General features: G+C 41.2%; 1 protein-coding gene across 9 annotated transcripts in view; it reads right to left on the bottom strand.

Moving 5' to 3' along the window:
- The window catches only part of adgrl2b.1 (adhesion G protein-coupled receptor L2b, tandem duplicate 1), an 87,809-nt gene that overhangs the window by 16,208 nt on the left and 43,680 nt on the right, over positions 1-27,921 (bottom strand). For 7 of the 9 annotated variants that reach the window (XM_083928685.1, XM_083928687.1, XM_083928693.1 and 4 more), the window contains 11 exons: positions 26,111-26,911; positions 16,940-17,233; positions 15,425-15,525; positions 12,650-12,835; positions 11,127-11,165; positions 7,254-7,437; positions 5,551-5,673; positions 4,305-4,510; positions 3,324-3,497; positions 1,729-1,938; positions 600-820 (listed from right to left, as the gene is read on the bottom strand). In XM_083928685.1, coding sequence (XP_083784811.1) covers positions 600-820; positions 1,729-1,938; positions 3,324-3,497; positions 4,305-4,510; positions 5,551-5,673; positions 7,254-7,437; positions 11,127-11,165; positions 12,650-12,835; positions 15,425-15,525; positions 16,940-17,233; positions 26,111-26,911 — 2,539 coding nt within the window. The remainder of the gene's footprint in view (positions 1-599; positions 821-1,728; positions 1,939-3,323; positions 3,498-4,304; positions 4,511-5,550; positions 5,674-7,253; positions 7,438-11,126; positions 11,166-12,649; positions 12,836-15,424; positions 15,526-16,939; positions 17,234-26,110; positions 26,912-27,921) is intronic. The other 2 variants (XM_083928686.1, XM_083928688.1) reach the window with 1 other exon arrangement.

Raw genomic sequence — 27,921 nt, 5'->3', positions numbered from 1 at the left:
CCGACCTTGAGGGAGCGTTGGCCCTGTGCCATGAAAGGCTGCAGTCTAAAGGCAGCAGTTATTGGACTCATGACTGCAAGGTCTACAAATGTGGGCTGTGCATACCTAAGACTCTGAACAGTAAACAATGTATTGTAGACAGTTCAAGAATGAATTGCACGTCGGTCTGTGTTTATCACCAGGAAACAGAAAGAAAGTGAACACTACAGCAATAAAATGGAGTTTGAAAAAAAAAAAAGGATTTACTTTAATTCCATAAATTAGAGAACTGCAGTCTTACAAATCATAAAGCTTTCTGCTTCGATGAAAACCAGTGGAGAAGTACATAAACTTTTAACTGACAAGGCTGGCAATTATCCACATGCAAGGAATAAAAACCCAGCGGCCTAGTGAAGCTAGGCAGCATATTCGTTAATGATGTACTGTAGCCCTTGCTCACAGCCTCTTGAAATTTACACCCTGTCACAACTGAATATCTTCACAATATTGCTATCATTAGCACATACATGCATGGTGATGGAGAGAAGGGATGACTAATGCTCCTCATTTTTATCCCACAAAAGAAGACTCTCTAGATCATCTACAGACGTCACACTTACGCCCGCTGGGTGCCATAGCTCCTGTAGTCGATGGCTGCTGAGATGCCCACCACCACAGCAGGGATGAGGTACCCCGAGACGTAGTAGTACTTCCTGCGTGAGAACTCGCTCTCGAACACCTCAACCAACATCAGGTACAGCTGCACGCCCTCCAGGCACATCCAGGCGAACGCAGCCAGGAAGCAGAAGTGGAGAACACCAGCGATGATGGAGCACACCAGCTGACAGGAAGACACATGCAGACATTACATATGTAAGGGCTTGTCCAGAGGGATAGTTTTGGGTTAGTTGAAACTGACTTTTCCTTGTTACTCATGACTTTGCTTTTGCTTAGGGTTTAAAGGTCCAATGACTGGTGACATTAGAATCAAGTAGTGGATTTTCTTAACTTACTTACTTAGGATGATTGTTCCTTTTTAATAGAGCATAGGCCATTAACCAAAGGTTGGCTCTGCCTAAAGCTGTTGATCAATATTTTTAATTTGATTAAAATGACTTCATGTTATGCGAAAGGGGTTGCTTGAGCTCAATATTTTGCCGCAGCAGAAGGCAGCCATTTTTTAGAAACTCTTTGATAAAGCTACTACACACTACCTGCCCAGAGCTGTACAGTTTCCCAAAGATCCACTCCACCGTTAAAGTGCCCATTGTGCAAACAACCTTTGTTCAAAGCCATAGAGTTTTATTTGAAGATTACTTAGGATCCCAAACTTTCCAAAGACAGACAACATGTAGAAGAGCGGTGTCTAAAAAAATCGTGTTTAGAATATTTCTATTTGATAAAATGGAGCAGCCATAGAAAAAAGAACCATCATCTTGAGTTTGAATATTCCCCTCAGTCTGCAGCGTAGATCTTTAAGTGTTGGAATAAGATACAGAATATATATGTGGTATTGGATGTGGATCTTTTTGCTAACCACAGCCACTTAAAGAAAAATCGAAGGAGAAAAGTTTAGAGGTCCATCGCAGCAGATGAGCCCATTCATCACCAGTGTGAACGTTAAACGAGACCTATTATGCTTTTCCTTAACGCTTATACTCTATAACTCTTAACTTATTTATTTAAACCTAAAAATGAGCAAAGTAGGTAATTTTTTAAAAACCCTCTGAAGTATAATTTCCACAATACCTTCGGTTCTGTCATGTTGATGCCCACAAGGTAAACAAGCTCGCCAATGAAGAGGTTGAGGCAGAGGTTTTTGTGGATGGTGTTGCGGTCGCTTTGCAGACCTCTGAAGAAGCAGAAGGTGAAGAGGCTGATGGCGAGGCAGACGAGAGACACGGCAATACCCATCCGCGTGATAACGGTGAGAAGAAGCTCATGGACACTTCCCTCCCCCTGCGGAGGGACAGACACATTGTCATACAACAAGGGTCACATGCCTATAGCAACAGAACAGCAACAGCTCTTTCAACAGAAGAGGTGGGAGACAAAATTCACAGTAACATGAGTTAAGGCAGGTTCATGGCTAAGGTGGGGTCATTGTTTAAATCTTTCAGCTGGTCCGGTTTGCATTCACAAAAGAAAAACTCAAAACGCGCCAGAAATTGTCAACAAAACTTATGTAGTGGAAATGTTTGATTGTCGGTAGTGCAGTTGGTGGCGGTAAAGGGACAACAAACTCGTCCAACTGTCTACCCGGATTTCGTACATCTTGTGTCGTCAGGTTGTGTTCATGTTAGTGTTGATCTGGAGCGCATATCAGCAGACTTCAGAGGACCACATACATGAACGTCTCGTAAGACAGCTGGTATTAAATTAACTGCAACAGTGTCCTTTGAACTAATCGTACCTCATGAATTTTGCACTCAAACTGAAAATGCTTGGATCACATAATGGGGCTTATATTGCAGAAAGTGACATCAGCTTAAAAATCTGCCACCAAAGAACCGCGACCACGCGATGCAACGTTCAAATGTGGGTTCTCCTTTTTGAGGTCAAATCGCGCCGTGTTTCAGAAAATCGAAAACTGATGTGTGTTTGAAGATGGGCACCAGGCAAAATGTGAAAATAGCAGACTTGACCATACAAAATATCACTCAAGGACATGGCGGCCTGAAAGTGAAGCAATTCCTCCCTGTGATATTTGTAATTTTATTGAGGGCAGGCGTTGCAGTTGAAGTGATGTGCAGGGAATTGGTGTGAGGCTAAGCCTAGCCTCTGGGTTCTGGTTTCAAGTTGTGGTTAAGGTTGAGGTTAAGACAGATGACAAGGAGAGAGTTCATGAAATGGGACATATTATTAAACAAACCACAAACTTACCCTCCACATTTATTACTGGCTAGGTCCTCGCTACACATGCTATTTATCATGTAATTGGATTGTAATTGCATTTCACGAATAAATGGATCCTACACCACTTCAAGAAGGGCGGAAACATACGTTAAAGCTGAGGTTACACTGTTTCCCATGAATCTCATCGACATACGCGTGGGGGAATATTAGACACGGACCATAGGTAAAATATAATTACTTCCGATAATGGTACGGCGTTTCCTATCCTGATTCACAATCTCGCTCTTTTGAAGTGACAGCCTGCTTCCTTTTCACCACCTTCGCCCCTCCTCCCCCACCCTTACCTTCTCCTCCAGCATGTAATTATCTCTACCGAAATGCCATTCTTGTTCTTGCCGTGTGTTCACAAATCTGTCAGCAAGATGGAAGAACAACTAAACTGAGACACAAAAATAGCTTGTGCAAACCACAAGGAGTGGGCCACTTACAACATGTCCCCGATGAGCCATGAGGATGGCAAAGTTGGTCAAGTGACTGCAGGAGCAAGTGGTGTGGCTCTTGTTGGTTTCCAGCAGTTTACAGCCCTGAGTGGACCAGTATCCCATCATGCTCCGCTCTGAGTAATTCCAGAAGGAACAGTTGGGATTGTAATAGTGCTCCTTCTACAAAACACAAATACACAGAGAGAACAATGATTAATCATATATGAACAGGCCCTGCAATATGTATGATTGTACACAAACGCACCTTGCATTTCTTATTTCATATTTCATTTCTTCAACTGTAAGAAACAGGATGCCAGTGTACCTTCTGTGTGTCTGTGTTTGTATGTTTTATCAGTAAGCATCTGTTAAATTACCTGCCTTTCTACATGGAGTTTGCCTATGATAAAGTAATATAATGTTTAATTCGAGATAGAGAAGGTTCAGATTCAGTCCACAGAAAGAGTGTTTAATTTGAAACATAAACAGGAAGTGTTGAGTTAAATAGATTCATATTTTTCATGTCTGTGCCATATTCTACATATACACATACATTATTGTAGTGAAAATGCTGTTATGATGTCAAAATGACTATCAAAAGACCATTTCCCTGTCTCTTTTTGCTGCCAACCACACATTACCTGGGAAAAAAAACAAGCAAGACATCAAATCTTTAGATGTTCTGCAGCCAACACGCAGCCGAGCCGCAGCTGAGCCGCAGCTGAGCCACACTGCTCAGGTTCGCGTGTGCGCTGAAAAAAACCCCACAAAGACTGTGTGGCTCAGGCGTTACTGTGCTAGTCGCACCACCCATGACAAAATTGAATAATATAGATGGCTTCTCTTTACTCCAACCTTTTTTCTACAACAATGATCCATCAAAGGGCTGTGTTTGCCCTTCACTACAAAAGCTTGTGCAGCTGTTTCAGTATTGTAACACTCCAGCTCTACAGCATGGGTCCGGGTGAGTCTCAGGAGGAATCTTACATCCAGGTGTTCCAGTGTGAAGATCACGGGGTCGGCCACAAACACACGGCTGGACTCCTTGGTGATAGAAGCTGACAGGATGTGGGAGTTGACGGTGAGGGAGAGGTTGCGTTTGTTTAGATCCCCCATTCCCCTAAGTGTGGCGTTTTCGGTGCTGAGAAACTGACCCAGGTGTTTATAGAGCACAAATACCAGCTTGGCAACACCTGCAACGGGAAATCATACAATCAGGGAGGGAGCCTAAACAAGTCAATTACAAATGACACCATTATAAATAAGAATTTGTTCTTAATGACTTGCCTGAGTAAATAAAGGTTAAATAAAACAAATATTTTTGTGAAAAGAGATTTTCTCATTTATTGTATGACTATACCAAACCCTACAGGAGTGGTTCCACAGTTTGGGAACAACGGTCATTCAGTTTCTCAGGAGTCATAGGGTTGATACCACTCTCCATTGTTATTTCAACTTAGGAATAGAGTGCTGCAGGGATGACATATTTTTGTAGGCAGACCCAGAAGTTAGCATCGGCCTGGTTCCTTTGACAAAAAAAGTAAATGGAATTTTCCATTGGATTTTGGATACTGCAGAAAATAATCTCTGCGGTGAACAAAAGTTTGTGATACTTAAAAGTTTTGTTCAGCAAGATAAACCTGAACAAATGAACACCACTTTTATGATTTCTGAAGTGTAAACGCGATCATCAGAAGTAAAAAAGCTAACGTTAGGCTTCCAACTGAGTGGCGTGATGAGGTTTGTAGTCTCATTCAGCCACCTGTTAGCAACTGCCTTTTTAAAAACACATACAAGCTTCTCTTGTAGACTCATTTTAATGACATGACCTGGAAATTTGTGAAAATTGTGATCTTTATTCTAAACCACGGAAATGGTTGCTGTCCAGGATCATGTAGCGCTCTTCTGAGATGTCATATGTTAGAAAAGGACTATCCCCAAAGCAATTTGATGGACTGGACAAATGAGACCATTCACAGGCTTAATAAAGGACTAGTTTGATAATTTGGAAAGCATGGGGGTACAGGAAGTTGCGACAATTACCTGTTTGTCAAGAAATAGTTCCTTAAGCTAAGCCAATCACCTCATGTGTTTAGTTCTATAGTATAGCCATGGGAGTGGTATCAATATTCTCATATAACTCTTTGCAACCTCATATAACTCTTTTACAACCAAAAAGGAAAATAAAATTAACTAAGATTAAATGTTTCTGCATCAACTTTATTTTTCTCACCATTTTTGCTGTTGACTTTGACTGTGTTGGAGGAAAGCTGAAGAGAGGCTCCACCTTTGCTTGTCTGAGGAAACCTGAAGTCTTGCACCTGACCGTCGGTGCTCAGCACATACACATCCAACACTGAGAGATGGCAGGAGGTGAGGGGAACGAGCGGGAGATAGAAAGAGAGAGATGTGTTACTCCCTGGCAACATCTCAAAAGCAGTACGGTGTTTAATAAAGCCTTGTCGCTAAGGCCCGGCAGGGGACGTGTAAAGACTCAAACTTCATTGTAACGTAATCTAATCTCATTGGCAAGACCCCGTAGAGTGTCATTTACTTTAAAAAAAACAGTCAGTAAGTCAGTAAGCTGTTGGTTGGCATTGTAAAAGCCTTCGAGGCAAAAGCAAAAGAAAAAAATAACAAGCGCGGTGATAGAAGATGAGAAAATGCAAGCATGCAGCCTACTGCCGCATGAATGTCAAATATTCATAGGATCAAAAATATCATTGAGCTTTTACTTTTACTTTTTTCTCTCCCCTGTGGGTTCAGATAACTCTGGGCTCGACGAGCAAATCTGTGAAAATCCTCCAAATTCCAGCAGCCCCTCTCTCCGGCATGCCAGCTGCCGGGTGGTGCTCCCTTTGATGTGTGAAATTACTGAAGGGTCAGGAGGACACACGTATCAGCACACTCCCTCCCATCAGAAATGGCTTCACTTCCTCAGATAGATGGCTTCTGACAGACGGAGATGAGGAATTGTTCTCTGGTTGCACTACCCCCTCTGTCTAGTATCTAGCTCTCTCTTTTCGCTGTCCCTCCCTTTTCCCTCGTCATGCCCTTGATGCCCGCCTGGAGGTGCCGCTTTGGCTTTGACAAATGATTGTTGCTAATTAGGAGCAACAATCATTTTCACATTTTTTCCCAACTCTTCAAGGGAGGGTAGGTATGCTGTTCTCTGAGGTTGTGTGTTTGGTTATATGACTGTTTTTATGTTTCTCTGCTGGAATATTATCTCTAATGTGCAGATAAGCGAGAGCTTGACAAGCTCACAAAAAACTGTCTGAATGCAGTGATTAAGTAGCCAATATGCAGCAAATTACACAATGTATTAATCAGCGCTTTTGGTAGAGACAGAGCAACTAGTCCTTATCAGCTTAGCTAACTACCACTTAATGAGAAAGGCTCGGAGAGAGCAGATAGAGTGCTGTGTGAATCGAACAATGCCATTCAATTGGTTTCTTTGTTTTCCCCACAGAGGTCTGGACAGTTCATCTTGCAGCACATTTTCAAAGAGGTGTCTTGACTATGCAAGAAAAAGATTAAAAATCAATGAGGTATACAACAAAAAATGGTGAGTAGGCGACCATAACCATAGCAACAAAGAGCAATGAGTAGAAATATGACAGTTCACTGCACCAAGTTGACTTAAATTAGTGAGATCATGCTAATACACTGCCTGTGAGGACATTGCTTTTTCGTTTTTAGATAAATCTTTTATTTGACATTAGAAAGCTCATGTCTCCTTTATTAAATCCTTATTCTACTTGGCGAATAGCTAAAAAAAAAAAAAAATCCCCCTAAAGACAATTTGACCAGTCAGTTTAAAACAATTTATTGATAGGTAGTGCACAGCCAAAAAAGAGGAATAACCATCAGCATCATACATTGTGACGGACAGTTGTGTATATGTACTTTTATAGTTATTGAAGAGGAACTTACTGATATTCTCTGCAGGCACTTTTACGATCGCTGGCTCGATTAGGTTTTCTGCAAGGACAAACGCCCCTTCCTCCAGGGTATCCAGTAGCATTGTGGCGGCATGTGTTTGTTCCGTGGAATTCATGTCTTTCCAGGATTTCAGAGCTTCCGGCCTCAGGAGGTTGTCAACAGTGTCCACAATTGCCTGTATCCATGGAGACAAGTAAAATGTCAGCTTGCTGTTTCCTCCCATCATAACTTCAGTTAAACAACAAAGAGCCGGGACCGAGCAGCAAATGATGAAAAAAAAACAAAAAAAGGCATGCATGGCAGCACAGCAACTGACACTGAAATATCAAGATCACTCCGACTGAAAACATGAATGTTCAAGAAAGTCAAGGGTAACTAAAATAATAATGATGATTAAAAAAATACACTATATATTATTTAATATTCTGTTTGTGAAAAATAGCCTAATCTCAGGAAGTTCATTTTCAATCAATTTCTTTTTTGAATAATGTAAAAGTGCTTCAGGGGTAGAGGAAATACAAACCAAATGTTTCCTTTAAATGGATGAAGCTGTCTACAATGCTGCTTTCTCAATCTCTGGTTTTAAGCAGTTATTTTCCAAACCAACAATTACCACTATGAACAATAGTCTTATTTTCCAGTGATCTGCCAATGATGGCCTTGAACACTATTCTCCTGGAGGAAAGTGGGCATTACCATGAAATCCAAGTCCGGAGTGGCAGTTTGAGTTAAGATTGGGGGGAAGTTTCTGCTTGTTTTCAATGGCATCCTTTCATTTCCTGCTTTCTGATAAGCAGTAAGTAAGCAAAACATTCCACATAACCCACACAGTATTATATGTTGATAAAACAAGATTCTCCTTTGACCCTGGAAGAGTTCATGACTCGTGTCTGACACAACTGAACGCAATGTCGACAAAAATTCAGAATCAAGCTCAACCCTCGGTGTGATGAATTGAAGTGACAATTTAACCATAGGTGCCATTAACCGCAGCAATGCCCACGACAATAATGGTAATTAACCATAACAAGCCCTTGCCCACTGTACCAATTAGTCACAGCTGTGATTACCCAAAACACTAATTGACCACAGACAGGATTATCCGTTTGCCTGGAATAACAAGAAAGGGGATCAACCAAACTCTGCACAATTTATGATTAACCGCAACATTTAACCACTGAGCTCATATTAACCACAGTGATGATGACTGTATCCAGACACAGGGCTCTCAGCATGTCTTTATATCTCTGCCAGAGCGCAGAAATCAATCTCTGTAGCCCTGACCTTGCAGGCAACTGGAAGCTTGTGAGCTGTGACTATGATGGGAGTTGAGTCTCCTTCTGTGTGTGTGTGTGTGTGTGTGTGTGTGTGTGTGTGTATGTGTTTGTGTGTGTGTGTGTGTGTGTGTGTGTGTGTGTGTGTGTGTGTGTGTGTGTGTGTGTGTGTGTGTGTGTGTGTGTGTGTGTGTGTGTGTGTGTGTGTGTGTGTGTGTGTGTGTGTGTGTGTGTGTGTGTGTGTGTGTGTGTGTGTGTGTGTGTGTGTGTGTGTGTGTGTGTGTGTATGCGTGTGTGTATGAGTGTGTGCAGGGTAGAGAGCACTGGCCATTACAGGGTTGGAACCATTACAACCAGACAGACACTAAATGAATGGTCTCCCCCCGCCCCCCTCCTCTGGTGAGCCATCCTCAAAGGACCCATGGTATCCAAAAGGGGAATAAAAAGTCGGCTGTCTCTAATTTGTGTAGCACAGAGAGAATCCATGTTCGGACTGAATCGTCTCTAATTCCCGCCTGGGTGGAAGTCACATACGAATCACAGGGGTGCTACCGGAGGAGCCCCCACAGCTTGCTACGGATGGAAAAATGAAATGAGCTCGGTGAACGAGCACGCGGACAACAGCACTGATTTCAAGAGCAGCAGCGGATGATGAGTGGTGTCACAAAAATAAGCCAGCAGCCATGCTAGCGGCTCTGTGAGGGTGCACTTAGTGTAGCTATGGCAGTGCTTTAAGTTAAATGCTAACATGCTGACGTTTGGGAGGTGAAATGTTTATCAAATTCACCATCTCTCTTTTTTTTCTACTTCCGATTTTATGTATTCTTAGTTTATTTTTACTTTTCTATTTATCTTTTCCCCTGCTTATTTCTGTATTTGCGTTGCTGCAACACCTGACTTTCCCCTCTGGGGATCAATAAGGCTTTAACTTGTCTTATCATAGTGTAGCGTCTTAGGATGCTAACATTTGCTTATTAGCACTACACACAAGGCTGAGTCCAATGGATAGTTATTGGTTTTGCAACTAAAATTCTAGCCTAATGATGACACTGGATGAGAAGTTAAGGGATTACCAAAGTTATTAAAATTCGTTGATGTCTGCACCAAATTTTGAATGGAAATCCCTCCAATAGTTGTTGAGATATTTTACTGTGTGTCCTTGTGTCACCAAAAGGAGTGGCGCAAAGTTTGATAAATTACCTCGACTGATGTCACTTGAGTCAGCATCAATTGGGGCTGCAGACTACAAGCCTGAAATCTGGGTGTGTGGAGTTAAAGAAGTGAGTTTCCCGCCCTCCTCATCTCTGCTTGAGGCTAGAAGCTTGAGGCGCCAAGTGGAATTAGCTGCTACTGTAGTTGCAAAACTGCCTGAACTGTTGGCATTGTGAGTAATGTAGGTGCCAGGTTTTGATGACAAAGAAAAATGGGCGGAATAAAAGATGACGTGCTCCGATGCTGCATTCATTTTCATAGTGGTTTTTAACATCGTCCATTGTGAGTCAGACGATGTAATAGGAGTGTGATGCTAAATCGGCAGAAAACTCTTTTGATACCATACATTTCAACCTCTTGGTGGCGCTAGAGGAAAAGACAGGGGATCACCAATGCCATTAGGATATATCCTCTGGGCACCATGAATGTCTGTGCAAAATATTGTGAAAGTCCATCCTACAGTTGTTGAGATATCTGTCTGGATCAAAGTGATGTACTGATACACTGGCAGGCTTAACATAAAATGTATTGCCATTTTCTATCAGTAAAATGAGATCGTGAGTAAAAACAACTCAAACTTGTAGGGAGCTCCCATGAGCCACTAAAAAATACAAAATCTGTTCATTTGGATTATGCCATGTAAGGCATCTCCTCCCCAGAGTTTGCACCATGCCCTTGTCTTTCAGCACAAACGTACCCGAGGAAATATACTCAGAACAGCAGAAGAAAAACTAAATATCTAGGGGAAAAGAAAGACTGAAAAATCAGAATGAAATACAAACATATTAATGGACTCAGAAATTAATCTCACAGATAAAAACACGCCGGCAACGGGAGAGGAGGCTCTTTTTTTGCTAAGGGGACAAGGGAGACTAGAAATTGTACAATGTAAGCAAGTGAAAATTGAGCACACTGCCACTTTGATCACAGTTCTGGCTGACAGGGAGGTGCAATTACGACCGTGGGAAGGCAATTATTCACACAATGTATGAAGAGCCGACAAGAGAGATGGAGAGAGAGAGAGAGGGAGAGAGAGAGAGAGAGAGAGAGAGAGAGAGAGAGAGAGAGAGAGAGAGAGAGAGAGAGAGAAAGTGGGGGAGGAAGAAAGTAAGGAGAGCGAAAAAATGAGAGAAAGATGTACAAGTGATAGTACACAGAGGAGGGGAAACAGGACAAAGACTGGGTGATATTGACGTGGCATCTTCAGATGGACAGACATGACGGGGGAACAGACAGCAGAGTCAGATGGGGAAGCAGGTCACCAGGCACCAACTGTAACAAGACAATCAAGGACATAGAGACAGACAGTGCCGCATGCTGCTGGTCAAGCGATCGGGGGTACAAAAGCAACACGGAAAGCCTACAGTAGTAGTTATACCTTCATGTACGCCCTGCATGTCTTCTCTCTTTTTTGAAGCTTTTCCACACAACAAAGAGGATCAAGCACAAAAGACAGATTGTAGAAAGAGGTGGTAAGAACACATGAACCATTAAATCATGCCACTTACCATAAATTACAGAATTATTGAAAAAAAAGCACAGGTCTGTAAACTACAACCTTGAAATGCTTTTCAGGGGAATTCTAAATACGAATATGGATCACATAATAGTGAGGGGAGATGAGAAGTGCACAGTAGTGTGGAGTAAAAAATGCTGAGGCTAGATTCTGATGCTCCCCATTAGCAATGCTTTAAAATGTATTGAGAAGATAAACAACGTGGGATGAGGTCATTTGTATTTCATGTCATGGAGAGAAAAATATAGTACAATAAGCTCTTTTTAAAAATCCTTTGTTGGTTTCTTGGCATTAAATAAGTCACCTTTTCCCACCTAATTGAGTCAAATTTGAGAAAATCACATACCGGGGCTCTCACACAGAATTGGAAAACAAAGACATAAAATGTTCTTTGCATCCAGATAATAACATCCACATAATAAACCCCTCCTGCAAACACACACACAGGGAAATGTTTCTTTAACCAAGACATGATGACTCTTTGAAGAGTGGACTCATGGACGCTTGGAAGATTAGCCAACAAGCTAAAAGAGATCCAAATAAAAATACAATACTGGACACCACACCGCCATTTACCACTTGTTGAGTTGTGGGAAAGGGCTGCATGAAACTTAGGGGACCATATCAGGGTTTTAGCTCCTTGAATACAAATCATGCATGTGTTTGATTTCTAGTTTTTTTTTTTAAAAACCCACTGTTATGGTCCCATCACTTTTGTCATTGTTGCCTGTCATCAGCCGGTCATACACTGTTGTTGTTGTTGTTATTGTTGTGATGTACAACTAAGGGAGAAACCTGTAAGCTCTTATCTTCAAATGGGTAATAGCAATGCAGCTGTCTTTAACATAAAGGCACCAACAGCGGGTGTCACTTTGGTGCAAGTAACCTTGTTTACAGAGCGACTGCTGTATAGAAAGCCAGAATAATAAAGTAATTTTTCAAACTGTCACTCATCTCTCCATGAGACGGCCTGCAGCTGAGAAATGTAGGCACGTCTCAGGCCTGCTCATTTCTTGACGAGCGCCCGCAGAAGCTCCGGGAGAGAGCGGCTCTGCATTTGTCAGCAATAAAGAGTTATATAGAGTTATACTTTGTGTTGGTGAAGGGTCATGGCCATTAGCTCTTTTAAGGCAGGACTGACAGGTGAGCCTGTATTTCCAAAGCCGGTAATTACCAGGAAAATGTAGTGGAATGAGCTACCCCTCAGGGCTAGATCTGCCTTCCTATCCCCCTCACTTGAGACTGATCGCGTCCATGAATGTGTGTGAATGCATGCACGGGTTTATGTTTGTGTATATTGGTAGGTGTCCTGCTAATTAATTTCCTGAGTCATGCTGTCACAGAGTTGGGGGCAATGTTTAGGCTAGACAGGAATTTCACAGTACCTTGTTGAAGCTGCGTCCAGCTGAGTCCTTCTCACTGGGCCTGAGCTCCTGCAGCTGAGCGTCCAGGATATCCACAAGCTGCTCCATCAGGCGCACCGAGGAGCTGACGTCACCGGCAAACACCGGGCCCTGTGTGTGGCGTGCCAGCTCATTGGCTAAATTAGCAGCATTTTCACCACTTCGAATCTAAAAACAGCAACGAGGAAAAACATGGGGTGTCAGTGAAGCGTCAGTGAAGCAGGCCTGAGATGGTTCTGCAAGCTGAAGCTGAAATAATGTATCCCATGTACACCTCGAGAGTCATAATCCCTTATAATATTGCTCGTTCAGAAGGAAAATATTTGTGTGCGGAATGAACATCAACACAGTGATTGCATGTTTTGCAGGGAAACGAAATAGCAAAGCTGTAACACACAATCTGAAGAAAAAGAAAAAAACACTTTGAATCAATGCTTAGCTGTCAAGTGTTTCTATCCTCATCTGTGATCAGTGCATTTCAGCAGTCGGCAGTTTGTGATGGCAAAGTGTTTTCCCCTAAACCTGCCTTAATTGAGCTATGACCCAATTCATATTAGAGTTTAGATTCTCTGCCTGAGTCCGGCTGAAATGTCCCACCACTATCCTTGGGCCAGGGTGAGGTGGGCTCATGCGTGTTAATTAAAATAATAATTATTTCATCAGCCTAATTATAATTTGGTGGGGAGAAATTTATGTGAATCATAAATGTTATATAGATTATAGGAAAGTAAGTAACAATTGTGTTGCACAAGTTACAATGTCATAAAACGCAACACGTGTCTCCTCCACTCAAACACATCACACCAGGACTGCTTTGCTGTGGGTGCTCTGTGTAGCTTAAACGTGCAAAACGGAGCTTGGAGATGAAAAGACAAATATAAAAACAGGAGAATTAACATTGAGCAAGTTTGGAGGGAAGTCGGAGGTATGGAACCTTTTTAAATTAGTTGTCGACAGTGACAACATATATGTCGGCTTTGTCGAGTGCATTAAGTGGCACACACTGCTCTCCAATAGCCTCGGAATTGTAGTTGAAAATGTCAGTTATAACGGCCCACTTATTAAAAATATGTCAGGTTTAAATCAAGCTCTGGCTCATAATTACAGTTAATGGGTTGGGTCAGGCTCGGACAGAACTGGCTCAGGTAGGGTCGGGCTGGATTTTTTTGGCCCATTCTTAGCTCTCATTCACACTGCATACTAATTTTATAGAATATGTAATGTATATATATACTGTATAGTAATATTCATGGCATGATGCTTTTGCAGTTGGTATACAAGAAACCAATTTACTTTTCCATTTTGCACTAAGAGGAAATGAAGCAATACGTGCACAGACATCAATCAAAATGTGACTTTGGAATTGCACTGTCAATTAAACCTCACAAAGAGACAGCTAATGCAGCGTTCATGTCATATCATACAAGCCATAATTACACATGAGTGGGAACAACATGCATACTATTCAGGTTCCAAGGTGTAATTCTGAGTCAGATATACCAGAAATTCCTGACAGCTGGGCTATCTCCCACTAAGTGTTTGTTTATCAAGCTAATTCTGAAGCTGTATAATCACTGTCCGCAATTTATTTTGAATGTTGCAGATTAGCTTCTATGGTTGTCACAATACTAGAATATTAAACATCGATACGATAGTAGTATAAAAAAAATTGATACTTGAGACCGTGGCATAAAGGAAAAATACAGTCCTAGGCATACAAAAAAATTTATTAACTCTTGCACACAGTGCTGGTACAGAAAAAGTCATTTCTAGATGGCAGAGGAATACTTTACAACAACAGTTAAAGTTTCTACGAGGTGCACCTGAATGCACCACGAAGTCCTGTTGGAGCCCTCACACTTTACCATTTGTTGTTTGTTTACATATTATATTGTTTACTGTATATATACTTTCTGTATCTATTTAGCTAAGGGTTTATTGGTTATCCTATACTGTATTTTTTATACCTCCTTCGTGTTTTTGTAAGCTGCTTTCAATTTCCCTGATTTCCTTGATTTCCTTGAGGGAGTCATCCCAAAGAGATCAATAAAGAGAGGTCTTAGCCTAAGTCTAAGTCTAAATGTGTCATTAATGGAGATTGCATTGTTTTAAACAAGGTTTTGAAAGTACCAATGCTTTCGACAACCTTAGTAGCGTCTATATGAAAATAGTGTCAAACATAAAGCTGATTTACTGTATATACTGCCTGTTTTTCTTCATTATACTTCAGACTTTTACAAAAACCTGCGTATAATTAGTAATGTTGTATAAAATCATGGCACGGTTCTTCAGTAAGTCTTTTCTACGTTCGCCAAAATGAACACTTCCAGTACCCGGAAACCCTCTCTGAACCTGCTGCATGTGTAATGTGTTTTTCAGTTCAAGAAAAATCTTGTCTTTAGAATATAATATGTTGTGTGTTTGTGTTGTTTCATTCTACTCTAACTGTTATCCGTGCGTCCCCATTAGATTTCTACCTGCATGACTGTTGAACATCAAAGCAGAAGAGTCGGTGAAGAAAGAAGCTCTGCCTCTATGATTTTCAGTAACTGACTGAAGAACTTGGCATTTGCTCGTTGATAGCTCATTGCTTTCTGCTCAAGTATTTTCATGCTATTTACCCATGACCAGTTCTCTGCTGGTATAAGACAAATAAACCAAGCAAGCAGAAAGGTCAAACATTGCTACTAGATGTTGGATTTTAAGGTACGTGTCTGTTTGCTGCTACATCTTGTGAATGAAACATTTCTGTTTTACCTTTTGTGCCACTTGAGTCACCCAGTGGGAGGTGCAGTTGCTGAGGTCTGGGCCTTTGGAGCACCAGCTCCCTGCCACAGTGCAGAGGAAGGAGGCGATGCCTGCAGTACCACAGAATAAACACGGCAGTTGGAGGGAAGCCAAAACCTTGCTCAGATACAGTTCTACTGATCCCTCATTTATACAGACTCTCTGGTGGAGTAAACTAACTTTGGCAAGAAAAACCACTTCCAAATAAAAGCCTTGTACAGTCTTCACAAACAAAAAAAGTTTTTTAAGAAGGTATACTAAAACACTATCAGGTTCCTACAAAGTGTAGACAAAGCCGACAGAAAAAAACAATGGAAGCTGGTTTGTTAGTGCCTGTAAACATCTCAGAATTGTAAACATTTTATATGCTATGCATATCTACCTAAAAACACACTAATGAATGCCAACAACAGCGACAACATATTGTATGTCATCCAAGACTTGTTCCCTTTTCACCCCCACAGAGAAAACATTGTCTCTTTCTCACTTTCATCCTCCAATAGCCCTGCTTCATGTTTTGACAGTTCTGTCAGTCTCTGTGATGAGGTGTGAAGGTAACTTGTGAGAGATTTCTGTGTGAGTATCATTGTCAACTGAACTGGTATAACAGCACAATGTTCTACCTACTGCTGTCTTCCTACACGTACAGAAGTGATTTTTAATTTGAGAAGATAACAGTGAATATACTGAGTGTAATTAAGACAGTTCGTAAGCATTGGACTTAGTAGCACTTTCTATTGCATAACTTCCCAAACAGTGTTTCTGCACTCTGTTGAGAGGAAAATGGGCAACATCATTTTTCTCTTTAACTGCTCTCTCATTGCAAAAAAGAAAAACAATCAGGAAGAGTTATACCAATTTTTCAGGGAAGTGGCAGGCTCTAATCATGCTATACTTTGGTTTGCCCCCTACCTAAAATATCACAGACTTAGAACCTAGAAGCAAAGATGGAAATAACACATTATCTAACAAGGCAATCTTAATAGATTTTGTATCTTAAAAGATCTTTGAAGGTGAAAGTGTGATTTTGAGACTATGTTTGAAAAACTTGACTATAAGTTAAATGGGAAAAAAAAAAAAAAGAAGAAGGAAAAAATGCAATGTTAACCCCTAACAGAGTCATAGTGAATAACCAAGATAACTAAAAATAGCTGGACTGGAACAAGATTTTTTTTTTAAATAGCAGAAACACATGCTTACTATCAATACTATTGACCCTGTGCGTTTCATTTTCCTTGAAAACACCTGTGCATTGTACCTGGATATTTTTTATTTCTTGAAAACGACCACAATAACAAAAGTAGAAGCGGTTTATGGATGTTCTATAAAGCGCTAGCATCCATCAGGCAGAACAGTGGGTGGAATAAGGTTTTTAAAAAATCGAAAAATGTTAGTGAGAGTGGCATTCTCGAAGATTTTCATTAAAACACATTTATGTTAAGTCACTCTACCACCGAATGACAAACACACAGATGGTAGGCCTACCTCTGGTCCCTTTGGGGCAGGGCCTCTCCACAGTGTTTCCAGTGTGAGTCTGGGGCCAGTCGATGGCTCTCCTCCTGGTCGCCTCACAGAAGCGTCTGGGTGTTGGTGGCAGCTCAGGGACGGTGGGCTCTGCTGTACCTGAGCCACGATTGTCCTCAAAGGGGTCCCTCCCATCTCTTGGATCTGCTCCTGCTACAGTGGTATCACCCAGACCCTTCACTGTCACGGCGGTGGTGGTGACGACGGTGGTCTTGGGTATAGATGGAGAGACCGAGAAATCTTCGCTGGTTGGCACTAGAGTTAGAGAAGTGAGAGTGGAGCTGTTAGAGCTTGAGTCATAAATGTCCTTGCCCTGAACTCCCATCGTTTCTAGCAGCGGGGGAACTGCAACTGTTCGGAGTCCCGTGGCTTGTTGGCAATCACTTCTGCCCATAATTCCTGGAAATAAAAAGCTTGATACAGCTTTCACTCGTGGCTCCACCTTTTCTCTGCTCCTTCACAAAACAGAATCAAGGCAAACCTGCCAACAAGACACATCTATCTCTTGCTATTATTAGTTTACTTAAGCCCATAAATAAGACAAGCAGTGTTGGTGGGGCATCCTTTGACGATGCAGCTATTTCCCCTCAACAGAGTCAGTACCTTGGGCTGATTAAATGTCAACAATAAAGACAAAGCCTGTCTGCATTTTACTTTTTTTTCCTGCCTAGTTCATCCATCTCACTCTGATAAAGCTGGTGCGCGGAAGGAGCACTGCATTGCTCCGAGCGAAAAACATACATCAGCAATAATGCGATTGCACTATATTTACTCCATGCCTACCCTGTGAAGCAAATCAATGTGTGAATGTGCACATGCACCATTGTTTAGGTGTGTTTCTTCTTAAAGCTACTGCAGATGGATAGCTGCTGCAGAGAGCCTGGAGATAACTAGGAAATGAGAGAAGAAATTGGAAATCTATAATTCTATACAATATGAATAGACAATATGAATAAAAAAGAAAACACAGTGAATGTTTGTGTGTATGTGCGTTTGCATCTACATGGATATATTACTCTCCTATATGAATGATCATACACTTTTTACCCACAAGCACTTGATTGTATTTGTAGATAAAAGCAGCTTCGCTGAATGAAGTATGCCATTGTGAAAGGCACTATGGTGTTGTCTTCATGTTCCCTGGGTGCTTCTGGGAAAATGCAATATCATGCTATCTGACACTCCATCAACAGACACATATCTCCATTTCCTGAGAGAGAACGGTGAAAAGCCCACATTTCGTGTTTCATACTAATCAGTCAGTCAGGGGGAATCTTTGCTTTTTCATTCCAGTGAAATATCTGAGTTTATTACAAAACTGATATCTGGCGATGTGGTCTGGGGGTCACAGCAGGGAGGGAACAGTGTTCCTGTGATGCGCACTAACAAAAGAAAAAAAAAAAACTAAACCACCCTGCAGTGTTGGCTGAGTTGTGACAGTTTACTCAATGACCTTTTCCACAGGCAGGAGCCCTGGTTAATTACCTTACACCCACTAGCCCCTTTCAAACGGTCAGTTCAAGGAGGAAATGTTGGGTACAAGCATGGAATGGGGGAACACTCCTTAACAGCATCTAACTTCTACCGTAAAAGGAAGCCACAGACCGCCTTGGAGGTGGAGTTTGAACTTTATCACGGTGTTCAAGTCGAGTTGTTTTGAATGCACCAGTAAGCCGTTATTGATTCAATTAGTTTAGCTTATGGCCATAACTGATTTGGTTCAAAATATATAAAGAGGTTTCAAGTCATTCTGTCTTGTAGCCTAATTTAACTGGGCTTAACACAGCTATGATGGTGTTCAGAATAACTGAATGGAAACACGCCAAGATAAGAAAAGGAGATTATCAGAAATGGCTTGTTATAATTCTAAGTGTTAAACAGATTTGCCATAGTCATCCTCTTCTTACTGTTTTGGAAGATATATAAAGTACACCTAAGTAAATTTGATTACAAAAATAACTTTTATTTTTTCCTAAACAGACAAAGTTTTTTATTAACTCAGGAAAAGTGACATGATTCATAGGCTGACTCTGATGATTCAATATACTCATATAATGCAATACAAGGGCAAGGGTAATTGGGTTTGAGGATATTAAAGCTCTACATACCTGAGCAGACTTCTGCTTTTCCACAGGGTGATATGAGCCCTAATATGCATCTGCCTGTAAGAGCCGACTTGCATCACCCGATTAACCTGATCTTGAGAACGCATTGCTCCAACTCATGAATCCACAGCCCTCTGCCACCCACACTTTAGCGTAAATTATCATACAGAACCGAGAATTATTTTGTTCGCTCTTGGGCATTTAGTTTCACATTTTTCTTTGCACTCTCTTTGCACATGCTTTTGTTTTTTTATAGCATATATTATCATTACTGATTTAATCCATTTAGAGATGCTACAAACAACTGCGAATGGAGTGCAAGTGAAAGATAAAAAATATATTTGTCCACGTTTACATGTCAGGGCTGTAACAAATTACAATTTCCATTATCGATTACTCGCAATTATTTTCTTGATAAGTCATTTAGTCTATAACATCTCACTAAGTCGTGTAAAATTTCAACCATAGTTTCCCAGGGTCCAAGTGGACATCAAATTTTTCTCCCAAATCAAAACATATTCAATTTATCACTAAAGGCAAAGGACATTAAAGTACATATTCACATTTTGAACCAGACTGAAAGATGGAGGCAGTAAGCTATTAGTTTTTTTGTTTACTCTTTAGGTTTTCAGACTGTTGATTGGACAAAATAACCAATTTAAGTCAACATCTTGAGTTTCTAGGATAATGTGACGAGCATTTTTCATCATTTTCTGACATTTTATTGACTGATTGAGAAAACATCTGTCAGATTAATCCAAAATGAAATAAGTTCCCTAAATAGGGCTGCACAATAAATTAGTTATTCAACTGTGATATGGATATCAACTGCACAATAAACACTCGGAGGTTTTTTAAGTTAGTAGAAAGCCGAAAATGGCACTTTAAAATGTCTATCATTCTTTCTTTTTTAATGGCGTCTGTTGTGTTCAGTTCGAAATTTTGTCACTAAAATAATGCTTTTATTTTTTAATACACAAATCGATTTGTTGTATTTAGGCAGTTTACTGAAAGCAGCAGAAAAGCAGAACTGAGTACATGTTAATATCTGTTTTATTAATCACAAGTAATATCCTCACCGCAATATTCAACTTTATTGCTTGTTTTCCTAGTATCATGCAGCCCGAGCCCAAATTCCCTTAATCACCAGAAAATTCCAAAGGAGATTTAAACTTAGGAACAAACATATTTGATTGTAATTTATGAAAAAAAAAAAAAAAAAGGTGCTGTTTATCGCACAAAAAAATGTATTTCATGCTACTGGACACTTGGTGATTGTCTCTTGCATGTCCAATCATTCAGGCAGCATCATTAAACCAATCAATTTAATTAGGAGGGACACTCTATTCTAATCAAGAACAAGAAATAATCTCTGTTGGGTTATCAGAGTGTGATTGTGAAGGACATTGAGAACATGAAGTAAACAACATATTTATTTAATATTACACCAAGTAATGTTAGATGTCAAAGCATTTGGGCTTATTTTCATTTCTCTGCACCATGTGCGCTACAATTTTCTTTTGATTGCGAAGAGCAAATTCCCCTCCGGTAAGAGCCTTGTGTTTTCTGATGGCCCTCAACCAAGAGAGAGCTGCACCAATTAGCTGCTATTTCTCTCAAGAGGCGGTGAAGTCACTCTTTGCAGGCAATCTGACACCAAAGGCATACTGTTGCCATATGTGCTAAATAATACCTCTTGTAAATAATGGAAGAGTTTGAGACTGAACATTTGACAAATGGCTGTCACCAGAGTCCAAACCAAAAATGTTTTCAATTAAAACAGAACTAAAAAGGAAGGAAGACCATAATGCAAGATCATCAATCAAGACATCCGAAATGAAGCGGGGTAATTAATATCACTTTACAGCCCCCCAGAGTCATTAATGTATCTCTGAGAAAGATGACAAATAATATTAAACCATAATCAGATGTTTGGAAGTCTAGATATTCTATTTGTCCTTGCTTGTGCAGCTCACACGGCTGCACTGAAAGAGCATTTTTATCTCAAATGACACATACAGTCGGAGCAGTAAATATGATCTAGCTGTCCATTCAAACGCCAAGATAAATGGATCATAAGCTGTCTAATACCTGCTATTGGGGCAGAGCAATTGCAATTCACAGAAAAATCAAGCTGTTTTAATTGGTTTAAATTAGGAAGATGAATCATTGACAAGGGTAATCAAATGAGGAGCAGAGACATAGAAAAAGGAAAGGATATATTGAATAGGCAGAGCTCAGTTATAAACTCATTTCTGTTTGGAAAAGCTATTAGAGGCTGAGAAACTATCAATGTTTGCTGAGTCCCCCTTCCTTTCCCTTGATCTTTCCCTTAACTGAAAAGGCACGATGAATGGTGAGCAAACATCCTATTGTCGATCCAAATGAAAAAGAAAACAGGATTTTTCTAGAATCTTTTCATCATACTGTAAACATGACTAAATGCAAGAACAGGAATAGAGCCAGGTAAATATACCCCAGATATAAGGCTATAGCCAGCAGCTGGTTATCTTAGCTTAGCATAAAGACTTGAAACTGGGGGAAAACAGCTAGCCTGGCTCCGTCAGAAGATAACAAAATCCAACTATGAGCTTGTTTAAAACTCACTAACATTATATCTCGTTTGTTTAAAATGAACAACTGTCACATAACCTCCAGCAAAACAGTGTGAATTGTTCAAACTGTAGCTGCGCTGGAAAAAGTAAACAGTTATCTTTTGTTACTTTTGGACAGAGGCAGGCTAGCTGTTTCCCCCATTTCCAGTCTTTGCGATAAGCTAAGCTAACCGACTGCTGGCAGTAGCTTCATATTTATTGCACGGACGTGAAAGTAGGACGGCACATTTAATCGAACATTAATCACGGTCACGATTTTTGGCTTAACTTTTGCGATACTGGCAACTAAAAAGTTGCTCCAATCATAGAAAAAACAACAAATTAAGTGCTTCCTAAAAACCTGGCCACTAGGGGGTGATGAAAATGTTTTGGTTTCACTTTTTGGGAGCTGACATGCACAGCAGCAGCCTGGGAAAAACTTTCCTGAATGTTGCGGCTGCAGTCCAGAGTAGAAGAGTAGTATACAACATAGAGCAGATGAAAAATGAATGAGCAGAGCAAAATGAAAATGCTTCTCAGAGGTGCACTGAAATTGTTTTATTTTGTTGCAAATATTTGATACATTAACATTTAAATCAAAATGATCGTGAATTTTTATTTTGACCATAATGGTGCAGCCCTACATGACAGTGGTATTCATCCTCTTATATAACTCTCACCCAGGATGCAAATAAACGTATTTTGTTAAATGCCCCAAAGTTATTATTAACCAAACCAAAAATAGAAATGTTGTCATGCTGATGGTGCCCAACATACCATATCATATATCTTTATTCATTGTGCATTTAAGCTTGACTCAATAATAACACTGTCTCAGAGGATTAAACTGTGTGAGAGCTACAGTTGGTCTTTTTGCCTGTTTACCTAGAGCTAGTGCTGGTAATTAATGACAGAGAAACAAGTCCCAGAAGACATGAATTTTACATTAGGGCTGTTTATATGCACTCATGCTGTTCCGCTTCATCCAAGCCTATGTGACAGGAGCACGCGGCTTGGCATGGAAAGGTAAAGGGCCACAAGACAATTCACATGCAGTTTTTCATTCATTTCTGCTAAATGAAAACAGGGCACGGCCGCTTTACTGACACTTGTTCTTTAAAGAGCAGTGGATAGAAAAAGCTCAGCTGGACATATCCTGTGTCTGCACAGGGGAAATTTACGAGGCCTGTCCTGAACTGAGTACTGTGGCACAGCAGACGTAGTGCAGTCACAACTGCACAGTGAGTCATAGGAAGGTGACTCACAAAAAAGACCCATGCATGCAGACAGAAAGATATATGTGCATACAGAAATACACACCAAAACTCTCTGTAGTCCAATCCTATAATGTCTCAGACAATATCCTGCCATAATCTTCGGCGTTGATCTATTAGCAAGAAACAGAACAATTAGAGCTCTGGCAAATCTCCTGACTCATATACCTCAGCCTCTATTCCTGTTGCCCAACATCATGCCTCAGACAGCGGAACACAGGCTTTAGTGTATGATACATCTATAAATGTCCTCTGTCTTGACGGCTCACCTGGAGGTGCCGTTCAGGGATAAAAAATCATACCAAAGTGCAGCGAGGTGCACAGCTGGGTTTAGCTACAAAATGGCTGAGCAAGAAGCAAAACCTCAGCTTTGTGATGATATATATCTACCGTGCGGCATGGACAGAAATAGCGTAGAAATAGTTTTGCTTGACATTTTCAATTCAGCACAGAGCCCACTTGTGCTCACTGCTACCAGATCAGGGCGAGTGGCTAAGCCTTTTGGACAAAGCTATTAATTTTATGCCCCTCGCCTTTAAGGCCTCAGATCAATGCTACCTCAAATACAAATTAATTTGTTCTTCTCTCCGCTGTTTGGTTTAAAATGCCCTCTGCAATTGCTGGCTACTCTGATTGTTTCTTTTTGTTATATTAAGTGGACTGGAAATCCGTTAATGCCTTTGCACATCACAGATAATACATTACCCGGGTCCTTCTAAGTTTTGTAACAGCAGGCCCTTTGGTGTGCTTCTTATTGGCATGCATCTCATTTAGAGAGACCTCTGAGGAGGGGCACTCTCTAAATATTGATCATCGCTGTTTTGTGTTCACAACGCATTAGCAGAGCGAAGATATTTTCCTTAAATACGTGTGAATTGTTTGGAACAATAAGCAGGGGGATCGATACTGGGAAAGATCTAAGCTAATAGCATCAACCAGGGCCATAATTAAGAAACCTGCAGTGTTATAACAACCCAAACAAGGTAAAAAGAAAATGCAGACAAGTTGCTACTGTCAATTATTTTCTGCTTTGATCACTTTTTCTGAAACTCCCTTATAAACCCCTAATCCTATTGATACTTCAGCACCTCTCTACGATGAGCATCGCAGCCAAGGTTGACGCGTCTGACAGAAAAGGACAGAGAGACTCGTTGTGTTACACGACTTCTACAAAAAGGAGAGAAATAAACTGGGTTTGGTATTTGAGGTAACTTCACTCTGTGGTCGATGAATCTTAATGGGAACACTTAATTTCCCTTACGCCTCAAGTGCCCCTCAGTTTCACAGAGAGAGACATTATTTCAGCACCATTAGATTACCCTGCAGAATAGGTTGTTTAATTCAACGCCATATCATGGGCAGCAATGAATCCTAATAGCTACACAGTAAAGAAGTTAAAGGTGTAGATCTGAAAAAAACCCTAATAAACAAGAACCAATTATTTTTGAAGTGCCATTCACAAAGCCAAGTGTGCTACTGCTGGCTGTGGCATCTCAACATACCTCCTCTCCCCTTCATGAGCTCAAAACATTTTCAAAATGTCCCCCATAAAACACACTTGACGATCCGCTGTGACAAGTTCTGCTGCAAGGACGCGGTTCTGATTGGATCCAAATAACAGAACAGTGGATGGAAAAGGGGATTCAGAATAATGAGTGAAATCAACAACTACTGTGTGTTCTGCTGGGTTCCTTGATTAAATGCAGCACTGTTCCCGAAGCAAGGGGCAATGCTAAGCCTATGTGGCATTTATGTTTATCGAAGCATTACAGTAGCTTAGAGAGCACATTAAACCCTTCATTGAAAATGCTCTGTGATGGCCACTTTCCTCCTCTCCCAGTGCCTCTTTTGAGACAAGGAGGGTAATTATGATAATTCAGTTGTTAATTACATTTACATACATCAGGACATGAACAGTCGAGCAGGCAGTTTGCATGCACGGAGAACTCATTAAAGTTTGAGTATTTTTCCCATCTCTTCTAATATACTCTTAATTGAGGCTTTGGTTGTTCAGCAGAACAGACATAAACTTGTGTCCCCTCCCCCCCACGAGTGTCGAGTTATCATGCGGGGGAGATTCCAGGGAACGGCAGGAAAACAAACAGACTTGTTGACAAGAGGCCAGAGTTCAGGAGCACACAGCCGCCATTGAGACATCAACGCTTAAACCCCCCTCTTCAACAGCTCAGGTCAAGAATCAGATTTCCCCCTGGCAACCCCTCCTGAATATCCAGAAGTGAAAAATCATAACTTAATCCAGACCAGTGCTCGAGGGGCAACCCGAGCTTCTAACGTAACCAGAAGTCGGGTCAAGATCCTTGCTTCCCCCGCTACACAGGGGGGAGACTTCGCCCGGCTCTGTGGGATAAGGTGGCTGCAGTCAGAAAATTAAGCCCATTATCATCTTAATGTAAGGTCTCCGTCTGATGACACGAATGTCACCTCCCAGCACTTCACAGATTAATTTAAGCCCTCTAACCGCCTGACAAGATTCTTCACTGTAATTGAACTCCTCTTCTACACTGATTCACCATGTGGTACACAACTCACACAACTCAGCCTAATGCTTTAAAAAAATAGATTGTGCTTCAATAGGATAGCTATTATCTCCTGATCTATTGTAATAAAGAAAAAAGAAAGAAAGAAAGAAAGAAAGAAAGAAAGAAAACGAAAAAGGCCTCTCTGAAGTCGATTGAGGTAGCCATGGCAACACAACTTGAAATCCCAAGGTAATATGAAGAGGATAACCTCTGTCATACTTCGCACAATACTTACAAATAAGGTCCTAGCATTATATATATACATGTATTCATAATATTTCTGGATAAGGCCTGAGATTAAATAATTTGATAGGGTCAAAGCTTCAGATGGAGTGAATGCCTCAGCCTGCCTCATGGTTATAAACAGGTTTCTGAAGAGGCGCAATCCCACCGGGAGCTATCCCTTATTCCAAGGTGAATCTGTAATCTTGTCTGCAAATGAGCCCTTATCCCTAGACACAACACAACCCCCTTTTCTTTATCGCACCTGAACTGCATCCAAAATAAAAAGGCAGCCATCTGTGACATGCCACACTGCAACCAAACAATTGAACAATCACACAAAGGACAGTGAATTAAGAAAAAAACAAAAACAAACAAACAATGGAGCAGCTCTCACCTTCAGCAGGATCCGGTGGACCGAAGTCCAGGTCGTAGCGCAGGGTGTAAAAGTTATTCCAAACGTATAGCTGGTTGTCCCTGGGGTTGTAATCCACAGCGGTGATGTACTGGTACTGATTGGGGAAGAGGATGTCCGTGTACTCGCCCTGGCTCAGCTTTGTATTGTAGATGTAATCAATTTGGCTCTTGGTGGCCTCGCTTTCGTTCTCTTCATAGGTCGAGCGCACCACGTGGAGCACGCCGCACACCATAAAGGCGTTAGAGGCAGATCGCTTGTCGTACGCTGTGTCCCATGTGGCCTCGAAGCGGAGAGTGTATGGGTTGAGCTGGCTCACCACAATGCGGCCATTGTTCTGCTCAGTCGCGTAGATCACCCATAAGCCCCTCTCGTCTACCGCCAGGTCAATGTCCGTTTTGCCGCCCCAGCGGTAAGGCGAGGTGTCGTGGTAGTTGGCGTTATTAACAATAGCCTCGCCACTTTTTATGCGAGTGCGCAGGTCGAACTTGACAATGTTGCGAGTGCGTTCCTTGTTAAAGAAGATGGCGCCATCATAGGCCACAAAGCCTGTCCCATCAACACGGTGAGGCAGTTTATAGGTGGTCGTCTGGCGACCGTTCTTGAAGTCCTCCAGAGAGGCGTACTCGATGAGGGTGTCAGTGCGGTACGGCGTCCAGGGCATGAAGAAAACTTTGTCACCAGCCTGCAGTGGGTCTTTGCACCAGGAGCCCGCTTGCTGCTCTGCCTCAAACAGGAATGTGGCGTCTCCTACACCCTTCAGAGTCCCGGGACAAATGAAAACTAGTGACAGAGAAGAGAGTGAAACAAAATATAGTGAGGCAAATTTTTCTCAAACATATGCGAACCATTTGACACGCATCTTTCTTGCATCATTCTGCTGTATAACTCAAGTGAAGGATAAAAAGATCAGGGATTGTGAATTTGGAGGAATGTATTAACTAGTGTGCTACTGCTGATGAAAGGGAGGGAAAAAAAGAAAATATATGGATGTGTCAGTGAGTATTCAGAATGAGAAATGTGCCATAAAGAGAACTTGCATCTCAAGGGTCTGCTGCTACTTCCAAACAGGGACAAAACTAAATTAAATGTGAATTAAAAAGGGTAAAAATCCTGCAAATGAAAGACATGGGAAATGGGAGAAGTAGAGTTCAGACTTTCTTTTTGTTTGAAAAACCAGCCCATCCCTGACATCACATGAACAGCTGTTTATATGGACACACTACACATGCATACTGACATGACTGAGGTCATAAACCAAAATAAAAAGGGTACAGACTTCACATCTTGTGATAAGAGTGAATAAAAAAAGTTGTCAATGGTGGTGGCGGCAGCAAAGCAGAGGTAAAATAAAAGTGGAGGTTGGGGAATAGCTCGGACAACAGTGGTAAAGGATTTTCACTACTTCTGTGGCAATAGACGAGAGAAACCACTGATGGGTGAGGGAGGCCATGGCGAGGGTCCCTTTTATAAAGTTTTAAAATAATTTGTTTAATTAAAAAGGGACACGGTGGATTCTTGTTTTCCTTTCAAACTTTTTTTTTGTGTGTGCGCCAATCTCACTCAGCCATCACTGCTATTTCACATCACGTGCTATGGGTGCAGCAGAAGTTGGGCAAGCAAACTAAGACTATGCCAGATATAGGAATATATACACACAACTACTCATTCTTCAAGGGTTAACACATTGATAGGCAAGAGTCCCTGGAACAAATCAACACTGGACAGTTGGTGTTTTCTTTCACATTTCGAGAACAAAACTACATTCGATGACCGTGGGACATCATTTGAAA

Source organism: Echiichthys vipera (genome assembly GCF_963691815.1).
Source record: "Echiichthys vipera genome assembly, chromosome: 15".
In the NCBI taxonomy this organism is placed as follows: Eukaryota; Metazoa; Chordata; class Actinopteri; order Perciformes; family Trachinidae; genus Echiichthys; species Echiichthys vipera.
Note: the sequence above shows the minus strand (reverse complement) of the source record. Positions and strands in the feature narration are given on the sequence as shown.